We start from the raw sequence: 12193 nt of genomic DNA on the forward strand, positions 1-12193 counted from the left end.
AAAATTAATTTTAGTTCCTAAATCAACTGAAATAAACTTTGTACCTAACGTACTGAAATATCATGCAGGTTAATGACATTGTCAAATTTTAAAATTTATAATAAACTAAAACATGAACTAAGGTGATCGCTACCACAGACTTCATAGCACATCTGGTTTTAGGCATACCTACAAGTGAAAGATTGACATGCCTAGCTGAATATAGTTGATGAGATGCATCTGCAGGTCCTGAGGGAACTGGTGGAGGAAGTGGCAAAGCCAGTATCCATCATATTGAGAACTTGTGGCAATCAGGCAAAGTTCCTGCTGACTCGAAAAGGGGAAGCAAAACTCCCATTTTTGAAAAGGGAAAAAAGGAAGACCCAGGGAACTACAGGCCAGTCAGTCTCACCTCTGTGCCCAGCAAGATCATGGAGTGAATCCTTCTGGAAACCATGCTAGGGCACATGGAAAATAAGGAGGTGATTAGTGACAGCCAACGTGAATTCACTAAGGGTAAATCGTGCCTGACAAATTTGGTGGCCTTCTTACAGTGTTTGTGAATAAAGGAGGAGCAACTGATATCATCTACCTGGACTTGTGCAAAGCTTTTGACACTGTCCCACACGACATCCTTGTCTCTACATTGGAGAGACATGGATTTGATGGATGGACCACTCGGTGGATAAGGAATTGGCTGGATGGTCGCACTCAAAGAGTTGTGGTCTCAACAGCTTGACGCCCAAATGGAGAGCAGTGACGAGTGGTGTTCCTCAGGGGTCAGTGTTGGGGCCAGTGATGTTTAACATCTTTGTTGGCGACACGGACAGTGGGATTGAGTGCACCCTTGGCAAGTTTGCCGACGACACCAATCTGTGTGATGCAGTCAATAAACTGGAGAGAAGGGATTCCATCCAGAGGGACCTTGACAGGCTTGAGAGGTGGGACCATGCAAACCTCATGAAATTCAACAAGGCCAAGTGCAAGGTCCTGCACATGGGTCAAGGCAATCCTATGCACAAAGGCTGGGCAATGAGTGGATTGAGAGGAGCCCTGTGGAGAAGGACTTGGGGGGGTATTAGTGGATGGAAAACTGACTATGAGCCAGCTAATGTACGCTCAGAGCCCAGAAAGCCAACTTTTCTATGATTCTTCTATAAATCAAATACATTTATTATGCATTCAGACATGATGCATAATAGAACATCATGTAATTTTTTTTCAAACACACTGCATTATTAGGAAGATATACATTTCATGGTTAGAGCAGACATCATCAGAGAAGGGGTATTTTTATATTATGTATGAAACAGCTTAAATTTCATGTTACATGCTGAATATGCAGTATATTTTGGTTACAAAAACTCAAATAATGGCTACTTTTTCATAAAGAACCTATTGCAACAAGATTATAAACTTTTACATAAAAGGATTTTGTTTACTATAACGACTGCAGTTACCAAAGGATGATGCTTTGATAAACATTAGGAAATCTGATTTAGACTACATGTAACATGAGGTATTTTCTACTGGAAAAAAAAAGGCTCAAAACCTTCCCAAATCATACAGTTTGTCTTTAGAAAAAAAAATAATGCAAATACTAATCTGTCCAATGTCCGTCTCATACTTTCCAGAAGCATAGATATATATAATGTATTCACATGTAGAGCTGCAAACGCAAATTCATGTGACTTCATCAAAAGAAGAGCATAAAAACTGTACTGCACCTGCAGAATACAGAGCACCATCCAAAATTCTGCTTTGGTAGTTATGTCTTCCAAACAGCAGAATCTAATATTTAAGCTGCAATTTCAGCAGACAAATAGAAAACTATTATGCAATATTACATTAAGTGTCTTTGCTAAGAAAGCTGGTTTTCAGGTTGAGAAACAGGCTAATATTGTAATCCACATGGTGAACAGGTTTCTTCATCATACAAAACCATCATGATATTATGTTACCAGCATTCAAAAAAGCCAACAGAATAGAAGCAAATCAAGAATAAATGAAATCTTGTATCAGCTGGGCGTTTTAATTCATTGGTTAAGCTGATTAAGATGCACTAACCCTTGCTGTATTTTTTCACGTAAAATTAAACATCAGGATATGTTTAGTTGTTTAAGTTTCATGTTAGCTGTGGTGAGAACAATTTTTTCTTCCAGGGCAAATATTCCTCAATAAGCACAAGAAACTTAGCAATAGGATGCATTTATCAGCTAAGGCATAATAAGCATCTGTTTGTCTTTTACTGTTTTATCAAAAATCAGTTAGAGTAAGCCGTATTATCCTCACCAAAGTTTAAGCAGATTGAGGGAATGGCTTTCTATTAAAGGCCTCTGCAGTGCAGCCTGCTTAGCCCCTTGGTAGCATCCTCTAAAGCTCAGTTCCTTTATTGAGGACTTCGTTAATAAAAACAAATCTCAAAAGAGACTACATGCTGCATAAAAATATCCATATTAGATTCATCATCAAAGAGCTAAAAGCTCAGTAGTATTTGCCTTGTTTTCTCCATCATCTGAAAAAAAAACCAAAACGAAAACTACCAAGTTTGTACCTATAACTCAGAATGACAATGACTTTGAATCCATTTCACAAATGGATTCACTCAGAACAGATTTTTACATTAAGTTAATCAACTATCCAAGGTATAAGCAGCACCAACACTAGTTCACTGGTGAAATGCAACAAAGGTTTTGTTCTGCTCTGGCACCCAGAGTGCGTGCTAGTAACTGTGGCCATCAACATGTCTTTTAAAATTAGAAATATCTAATTGCCACTTTAACATTAACTTACCCCTCTTTAAAGAAAAAAAAAAAAAAAGGCACCTCAATTTTTATAAGAAGAAAAACCAAAGAAATTCACAAGAAAGACCCCATGTTAAGACAGAATTAGGTATGAATGCAGACAGACCTCATCCCTATGTCTGATAAAATCTGCCAGATAAAATCCAGGCAGATCATACGGAACTGTAAGGCCCTGGGAGCAGCTGGAGAGGTGCAATCCCTACAGAAGTTGGGATGGGTGCCTTCTCGAGGTGCACTCACTGTTGCAGATGTGGCCTGGCATGACCCACAGAACTCTGGTCTCCTTCACCAGAGTCATGCTGCAGGAGATGCAAACTGCAGAGCAGGAACCGCCTGTCTGATGAAGAAATTCTCTTTTACCAAAACCTCTGTGAAGTCTGTAATCACTGGTGATGAAATTGCTAACTAATGAAGGAGGATTTTCAATGAATAGGTGGCCTAAAGCATGGCAAAAGGCCTAGATCTCTGGGAAGATGTACATGGCTCTCAATAGAGGTATTCAGAAAAATGGCAGCTCAGTGAGCAGTGAGTAAGGCTGCTGAACTTTTTTTCCCCTACAGTATTAAAGCAACATGTATGAAAATTATTTAACTCCTTCTCTAATTTACATGAAAATTACCAGAGGAATTAAGATCTCGAAGGTATGACATTTCTACAAGTTAGAACAAAGCCAGGCAACAAAATGCATATCCAGGTAGGAGGGAGAGATGCTTTGCACATCACTAAAAAACGTGAAACAATCCCAGTTCTTACCTGATGTGAGAGCTAATACAAACCCTCCAAACAGTAAGAAAAGCTCCATCAGGTCTTGCACCTCCTCAGGCACCTGGAAAATCTGTACAGCAGTACTGAGCAGGACTCGAGAGCTTTGGGTACTGCTGCTAGTTCTTCAAAGCACAGAACATGGTGAAGATGGGGGACTTCAACAACAGAGGGACCTGCTGGGAAGGTACTACAGCGCAATTACAGCACCATGTTACAGGGAAAAGTTTTTTTACTCAGCAGTAAATCTCGAATACTTTTCCTTTTAACCAACGAGGGATAAACTGAAAATGCAAGACTCCAGGCAACTTGGTTGAAAGATTATGGGAAAATACTATTTGTATTTCCTATGAAAAAGACAATGGAATTAAAACAAATGAGGTAAACTGTAAAGCTGCCAACTTTTCTGGATGCTTTCAATTGCATTGTTTGTATAGATGCTCTGCAAACAGAGCAAATGATTCAGTTTTAAAAGCAAAATAAAAATAAATCTTTTTGCTGGATTATTTTTAAACTGGACTGGTTCCCTGATCCAAATCACAGCCCACTGAAGAAACAGTTGTGCTGGCAGCATGGATGGCTGGGGGCACAAGAATATCTCAAGCCAGTATTGGCCAAGACTGCCTTGTAAAAACCACAAACTTAGATTTGCACTCTACTAGGCTTTATTTTATTATAAACTCCAAAAAGAGAAATCTGTTTCCTTAAAGAAATAATGTGAAGAACATAAACACAAACTACCTCAATGTGATTGGAAAATAAGATGAGTATCACAAGACAAACTTGACTAAATCTAGAGCTCTTCAATGATCCTGAAACACTAGAAGGAAGTATACGCAAGTAGAAAGTAGGTCAAATTACTAAAGGAAGAATATTAGGGAAGACTGCAAGTATGTAGGGGAAAAATCAGAAAGGCCAAATCACAGATTGAAACCTGGTTAGGAAGAAACAGAAAAGGAAATGAGACAGCCCCATAGGAGGAGGAGGAGGACGAAGGGAATGGCTGTGCCACTGCTCAGTGGGGAGGGAAAGCTGTCAGATGCATCACTGAAATAAACCAGTACCTTAAACACTTTTCAGCCTTCCCTAGAAGAGATACTGTGTATTTTGACTTCAGCAAAGCTGCTGATGTTAGGTAAAGGTGATCTAGGCAAAGTTGTGGTAAGAGAGTACACACTGTTTACAGTTACTAATTATTAATTAAGTCCCAAGGCTGAAGGATGTATCAAATGCTAAATCTGTACCAAATCCTTTAACATTCAATACGTTCATTAATAACTTTGATCTTGGAAGAGTTCTGTTATTGCATGTGCAAATGTGCAAACTGTTAGAAACTAGGAAAGGAACTGCAATATGAGATTAAAATTCAAAATGAACTTAACCCGAGGAAGTAATCTTAAGGGGAAGAAAAAGCGTGCAAGGGAATACCTGCTGAGTGAAACTCAACATCACTAATACGAAGTGGGAAGCAACTAGCTACACAATATTCTGTGGGAGAGGATTAGGACAACAGCAAATCACACATTGAAGAGGAGTTGTTACACATCATCTTGTTGGTTTGGGTTTGGGTTTTTTTTGGGGGGGGGGGAAGGGGGAAGGACTCATCACACCATTTATTCCTGGCACCAGTGTAAAAGAATAGGACTGTCTTGGAGTCACACGGAATTATGCTACTTTAATATGGCACAATATTAGCCAAATAATGTGTTTTGTTTTCAAAGTCAGTCTTTAACAAATACCTAACATAATTGGAGAAAGTCCAGACAACAGCAACAGTGACAATCACAAGCTCTAGGAGAAATAATGGAAAGATACAGCCTGCTTAGGCTAAAGAAAAGGGCTAAAGCAAGACATGACAAGCCATCTTCACTTATGAATTTGCTGCAGAGAGGAAAGAAATAAACCCATTTCCATCTTTCCAGAGGAAGCAAGACTTGAACTGCAGCAGTTGCAGGATTAAGATCACCATTTAGGAAAAACTTGCTAGGGATAAATCTGATTTTGTACATCTTCTCCACCTATATGATTTGGGTGGTAGTTTAGGATAATCATTATGATGTTACACTTCTCTTGAAATCAAGAATTATAAAAGTGAACACATTTGAAGTTAATATTTTTTAAGTGGATTAAGGTATAGTGATACACTCATTTTTTCTCTGCAGACATGTTAAAAAAAAAAACCCAAAACTTAACAAACCCACAACAAAACCACTACATGTTGACAAGACCCAGAAACAATATTTCCTATTTTTTCCATAATTCGTAGGTACTTATAACCATAACACTATTGCATACCATCATTATAAGATAACCCAATATCTTTATACATTTAAAAAATATATATGTAATTCCAACACGCTGTATCTTACTTGTATGGACAGTTCTGTTGCTGTTAAATCACTTCAGAAACAAAGAAGATCAACATAAATGCTGTATTTCTTTTTTTTTAAAAAAAAAAAACCTTCATTTTTATTTAAAAATCTAATTCAGTTGCTGAGAACAACGCTGAAAATAGACGTCCTGGTACAGAACATACTCATCTTGTTTTCAAGTTAGAAAAGAATCTGTATTTTTGTTTTTATAAGCTTTACCAGCATTTTTGCAAAGAAAATAATAACTGTATTCACTGAGTAAGCATAACATCTCTGGAATTAAATATACTATCTTACTGGCTAGGTCCCATCTTCAAGTGCAAGGTAGAACTGACACCAATGCAGCTAGGAGAGTAGTTTGATAACACAATGTTTCTCAAATATTATAGCAACATTTTTTTCAAAAAATTCTGTACAATTACCATTCCAGCATTCACAGTAACTTATGTGAATTTACAGTATAGTAAGAAAAAGTGGTATGTTCCTGTTCTAGAAGTCAGACAACATAATTTATGTTAAAGTTATACAGACCAATGTTTATAAATGTTAATTTAGACTCAAGGCATAAAAATTGGCATAAAAGTTATGGCTGTTCATATGGAGCCAGGAAAGACCTACTTGCCTTTCAAATTTCTACACTGTGGCTTTCGTACTACCTTCACTCCTCTGTTTCTGCCTCCCACACAGCAATCCTGTGTGCGAACTCATCCAATACAATGTGTGCAGCTCATGGAGCTCATCAGTTAAGCATCCTGCCTCTGTTCTGCAAAGCACTTGAGAACATTCTTGGGAGCTTTGCTTTATTTGAGCACAGATATCTTGCAGATGTTTAATTTAAAGCTCATGTGTAGTCCCACTGAAATAAATGGGATTACTAAAGTACTTAAAGTAATTCCCTGCTGAATCAGGCTTTTAACGGTAAGAATAAATGTGCCTAATTTTTATTCATGCATCAGATATCTATAGCCTGATAGTTTAAACTCAGCAGTTTTGTATCTAGTTAATATTAAATTTCTGGAGTTTAATATCTTCACCTGCTGCATCTACCATCCCTGCACCAAGGACCTTTTTAAATATAACACTGCAGCACATTTTTTGCATACATACAGTGTCATTAGGCACTCATGATTTGCATACATACAGCATCATCAGACCTAGTGCTGTGATGACTTACACAGCAACAGAACTACTCAAGGTAAACTTTCTCTATTTGGCCAATACACATCAAAAATCACACTTTTTTGTAAATGATAAACAAACTGCACCTGGACCTTGTACTTTCTGAATATTACATGTATCAAAGACTTCAGAAGAGACTTCTTGTAAGGCAGATTTTAAAAATAGTGGAAGTAATTACATTTATTTTGGACAAAACAGGCAAACTCATTCATCTACCTATAACTGCTTACTTCTTGCATCTGTGGAATTTTAGAACAAATTTTAACTTGATACTGGGCAGAAGAGTCCAAGGAAACAAAATCTGTGCATCTAAGGTACTTAACACATACATGCTACACATTGTGTATGATCATTAGCTACACCCTGACCAGAAGCAAACACAAAGTGGCATGAACTAAAGTTGAGGCTCGTCAATGCAACATCTGGCAGAAGAAAAAAAAAAGACATCTACAACCTGATCAGCAATGAGACACTTCTGACTTCTTACATCATCAAGACCTGTCTGAGTGATGCTAAGAGTTCTCTGAAAAGCACTTCTACCCTCACATCTATCAAAATTTATCCCCTGCTGAAAACATAATAAAAGAAGGCTGGCAGTGATGAATTCATCTTGTCATCAAGCGTCAACTTCATTTAAATTGATTACTTCATTTAAATGAATACACCTGGAAATATAAACCACATGCAAAATTACCGTTCATTTTAGCATCATTTGCAGGTCACTAAAAAAAAAACCCACTGACACACTTGTAGTAACAGAAGAGAATTTATATGATTTCTTCCTAAAATTTTCATCTGGCCCACCCAATCTTGTGGGTTCATCTGGGCTAATATTAAAATGTGTAAAATTTAAATCAAAGGGGCAAAACAAAGGACTAACAGGCAGATGCTTATTTCATTAATGCAATGGTACAACATCTTCTAGTGTACAGATGCAAGAACTTAAGGCAGCCCCAATTAGTTACAGGTTTGGGATACAATAACAGACACCAGATCAACAGCATTAGGGATAAACTCCCTAAAGGAATATCTCCAAGTAACAGTACAGTAACACATATACGTCAGTAGCGCAATTACCCAGGTCATTACTACGGCAAATCCAGTTATTCAGTAGTACAATTACTCGGGTGGAAATGACAGCAAATCCAGTAATTCACCAATACTGAGCCAAGCATAATACCCAGGGCAGGCAAGGACTTGCACAACCGTGGTTATCAGCCAGGCCGTCAGGCAGCAGGGCACAGCTGCTTCTTCAGAGGAGCAGCTCAGACTCACAGAGGGGCTGGGGGAATCTCACGCTCCCTCATCAGACCCACCTCTTCCATTGCTGAGTCACGGAAGCACTGTCTGGACTTGCTAACCAGTCACCCCACCCCACCTCTGCTCCCCTCTGTGCCAGCCCTGTCCCTGGTGTGCACGGGGCACAGAAGTGTCATGTAAGGCCTTACACCTCCATTGTGCACAGAGCACCTGGAAACACCATGAAAGGCAATACTAGCCCCGCAACAGATTAAACCAATGCTCAGCATCTCCAGTTCAACCATGACAACTCATGTACTGCATAAAAACCTGCTCATAGAATAACACGCAATTGTAAGCAGGGGCTTCAATTACTAGTTTAATTGTATACCAATATCAGCTATAGGCATGCTGACTTCCAACTGGTAGTTCCCCACACCCATATAAACCATTTCACTCTTCTGAAATTCTGTTAAAACATAACAGGGCTTTATCTTGCGTCAGAGGAAAGAAAACAGAAAAGAGAGACTGACAAGAGTGAAAATAGCAAACTCCTCAAAGCACACGTGCCATCATCACTATTGTTTCCCATCTTTTTCTTCAGAAATTCAGGATGTGTAGGGCATAAAACCTGATCGGCTCAAGAAATACTCAGAGGATACTGAACCACACCTTCTTCAGCAGTCCCAGCTACGACACCCTTTTCCGACTTCTCCTCCATTCTTGACAACGGCTTTCCACAAAAGCTCACATGACAGTGGAGGTCTCAAGTCCTTAACTTCAGTGCACTATACAGCCTTGTCCAAAGAATCGTGAAAGACTGCATAACGTCTGTGCTACACAAGCAACATTCTAGTCTGGTTTTCTACACTCCAAAACCATGGAACAAAATTCCCAGAGCACCAAGGGTCATCGAAAGCTTCCCCGTCTTCTCATGGACAAGGCACAAGTCTTTGATCTTGTCTTTTTCTCTTTGGATGCATGTGTCCAAATGTGTGCAGAGTCTTCTACCTACACGTGCTCAGGCAGAACTAGAAATCCCAAAGCCCCTTACCGGAACAGGAACAAGGCTTTATAGCGCACATTTCCTCTGGTAAGAGAGGAGACAACAGGGGCATGTATCAGTTATGTGGCGCTTAACTCTCTTCTGGAAAGAACAGATACTTTGGCACTGAACTGTGTGAACATGGCATAAAAATGTACATAGAACAGTGGCCTGTGAAGCACAAAACATGAAAATTTATCCAAGTTAAATGGGTATGTTTAGTATATGCAGTATTTCACTTTTGTTTAGGTCAAAACTGCTTATAACTAGGGTGAATTTGGCATAAATTTCTGAAGCTTAACTGTTTCAACTTCTCACGGTTTGTGTTCAAATCTTTCACTTGCAATTAAGTTTCTGCTGTTACTCACTGCTATCAACATAGCCATTGCTATTTCCCCACTTTTCCAAATCAACTGTGTCCAGATAGTACCACTCCTCACGATTAATAAGTATGATTTATGCTCTTAACAAAATCCCCATTGAAGAGGAACATTTTCTTTGAGAATTTCTTCCAGTCGTGGTCTACAGCTGCGTAAGAACAAAAAGCTAAGATGCCCTATGACTACAGCTTTCAATCCCTTCTCCACTATTCTCCCTGCTATTCCTACGCCTCCGTGTTTCTCCTGTCATTTGCCCTTATATTTTTATCTGATTATCAAATATCTGGCAAAGGAGTACTTGGCAGGATTTAGAACCATTCAAGTCACCCAACGGCCATGGGGCCGAAGGCACAGTGAGAGGCTCCTCACCGAGTTCCCAGCACCGCTGTCCTTGAAGGGCCCTGATACCACTCACCTTCCTGGTGCCCCCCCGTTTCTCCACCGTGGGACTGCCCCTCCGGGGAGGTGGGCTCCGATCACGGCTTGGAAACGGGACAAAACACAACTCGGGCGTGCCCTGCGGCAGCAACTCCAGCTTAAAACCGGTTTTAAAGCTCAGAGAAAGCGAAAACAAAAAACTAAAATTAAAAAATCGGCAGGAACCGCCTGAAAGCACTTTCTTTTCGCCTACTTGTTGCACGGGCTGGCAGGTGCAGGCGCCGCCGCCCGTCCGGGCACACAGGGCACGGGCAGCGCTGAGCCACGGCACGGCACGGCTGGAGCGCGGAGCCGCCCGCCCGGGCCGGGCCCCGCCGCCCCGCGGGTCCCACACACGCCGCGGGGACCCCGGCGCGGTTTGCGCGCGCCCCGGCCTTGCCCCGCCCCGAGACACGCGCGTCCCCGAGCGCGGGGGGCACACACGGAGACTCTCCCCGGGGGGCGCCCGCCCGCTCCCGGCCGCTCCCGGGGACAGAGCCCGCCCGCGCGCGATGGCGGGCGCAGCCCCCAGCCGGCCCACGGGGCGCGCACCGGCCCCCCGCGGCAGCGGCGGCCCCGGCCGGGGGCGGTGCCGGTGTCGGGCGGGGGGCGGAGGGGCGGGCAGGGAGGAGCGGGGGGCGGGCGCCGCTTGCCGCCGCGGGGCTGCGGCTGGGCTGGGCGCGGGCGGGCGGCCGGCGGAGCGCTCGCAGTCGCGGGGAGCGCCGGGGCGGGCGGGAAGGGAAGGCAGGGCAGGGCAGGGCAGGGAAGGCAGGCGGGCGGGAGGCGGGCGGCGGCGGCGCCGCGCTCGCCCCGCTGCCCTGGATGACGGGCGGCCGGTTCGACTTCGACGATGGCGGCACCTACTGCGGCGGCTGGGAGGACGGGAAAGCCCACGGGCACGGCATCTGCACCGGGCCCAAGGGGCAGGGCGAGTACGCCGGCTCCTGGTCCCACGGCTTCGAGGTGGCGGGCGGCTACACCTGGCCCAGCGGCAACACCTACCAGGGCTACTGGGCGCAGGGCAAGCGCCACGGGCTGGGCGTGGAGACGAAGGGCAGGTGGATGTACCGCGGCGAGTGGTCCCACGGCTTCAAGGGGCGCTACGGGGTGCGGCAGAGCCTCAGCACGCCGGCCCGCTACGAGGGCACCTGGAGCAACGGGCTGCAGGACGGATACGGCGTCGAGACCTACGGGGACGGAGGTGGGCGCCGGCGGGGGGCGCCCCGCGCGCGGCGGCGCCGGGGGGCGGGCGGGGGGCGCGCCTGCGTGGGCGCGCGCGCCGCGGGCAGGGCCCCTCCCCCCAGCCCCGCACCCCCCAGCCCAGCCACCGCCCTCACACCGGGCCCGGGCCCCGCGGCCCCGCAGCGCGGCGGGGGTCTTCCCTCTCTCCGCTGCCCGGGTCCCTGCGCCGCGCTCGGGCGCGGAGCGCGGTCCCCAGCGGTCGGCCTCGCCGCCCCGCAGGCCCCGCTGGCGGTCGGGGAGCGCCACAGGTGCCCGGCGCCCGCCCCGCCCCGGCTCCGCGAGGAGCCGCCCGGCCCCGGGCCAGCGGGAACGGCCGCGGCGGGACGCGGGCCGGGCTCGGCGCTTTCTCGCGGCCAGCTGGTAGAAATCCGCATTACGACCGCCTGCAGACAGCGTTCCTTTCTCTCTGCTGAGGCGGCTGCCGGGCTCCCCGCCCGCGATAACGATAGCCGGGGCCGGCAGCGCTTGTCTCGGAGAGAGAGAGAGAGCAGGCGAGCTCGCTCGCCGTCCCCCCCTCCCTTGGCACTGTTTTCCTGGCGAAACGGCAAGAACTTAATAAGCGAGCCCTTGTGCCGTGTTACTTTGCTAGCAGGGTAGCGTTATACACTCGATACGCTCGGCTTGTAAAACAGGACACTGAAGGTAATGAAGTGGGTACACAACTTCCATAAAATCAATGAAACTTAGGTCCGCCCTCACGTCATAACTCATATTTTATTAAAATATGGTGTACAATTAAACACGCTGCTCTAAGTACAAGCTGAGTTGTGAAAT

General features: G+C 44.6%; 2 protein-coding genes across 4 annotated transcripts in view; one reads left to right on the plus strand and one right to left on the minus strand.

Annotated features, from left to right (window-relative positions):
- GDAP1 (ganglioside induced differentiation associated protein 1) overlaps nt 1-10611 on the minus strand; it is a 31217-nt gene extending 20606 nt beyond the window's left edge. Inside the window, exon 1 of the mRNA XM_074817249.1 lies at nt 10176-10611. The gene's annotated coding sequence lies outside the window, so the exon portion shown is untranslated. The remainder of the gene's footprint in view (nt 1-10175) is intronic.
- Nucleotides 10612-10933: 322 nt separating this feature from the next.
- JPH1 (junctophilin 1) overlaps nt 10934-12193 on the plus strand; it is a 91542-nt gene continuing 90282 nt past the window's right edge. For all 3 annotated transcript variants that reach the window (XM_074817261.1, XM_074817269.1, XM_074817278.1), the window contains exon 1: nt 10934-11378. In XM_074817261.1, the coding sequence (XP_074673362.1) occupies nt 11000-11378 (379 nt within the window). In that variant the 5' untranslated portion in view covers nt 10934-10999. The remainder of the gene's footprint in view (nt 11379-12193) is intronic.

Source organism: Strix aluco, chromosome 1 (assembly GCF_031877795.1).
Source record: "Strix aluco isolate bStrAlu1 chromosome 1, bStrAlu1.hap1, whole genome shotgun sequence".
Lineage (NCBI taxonomy): Eukaryota > Metazoa > Chordata > Aves > Strigiformes > Strigidae > Strix > Strix aluco.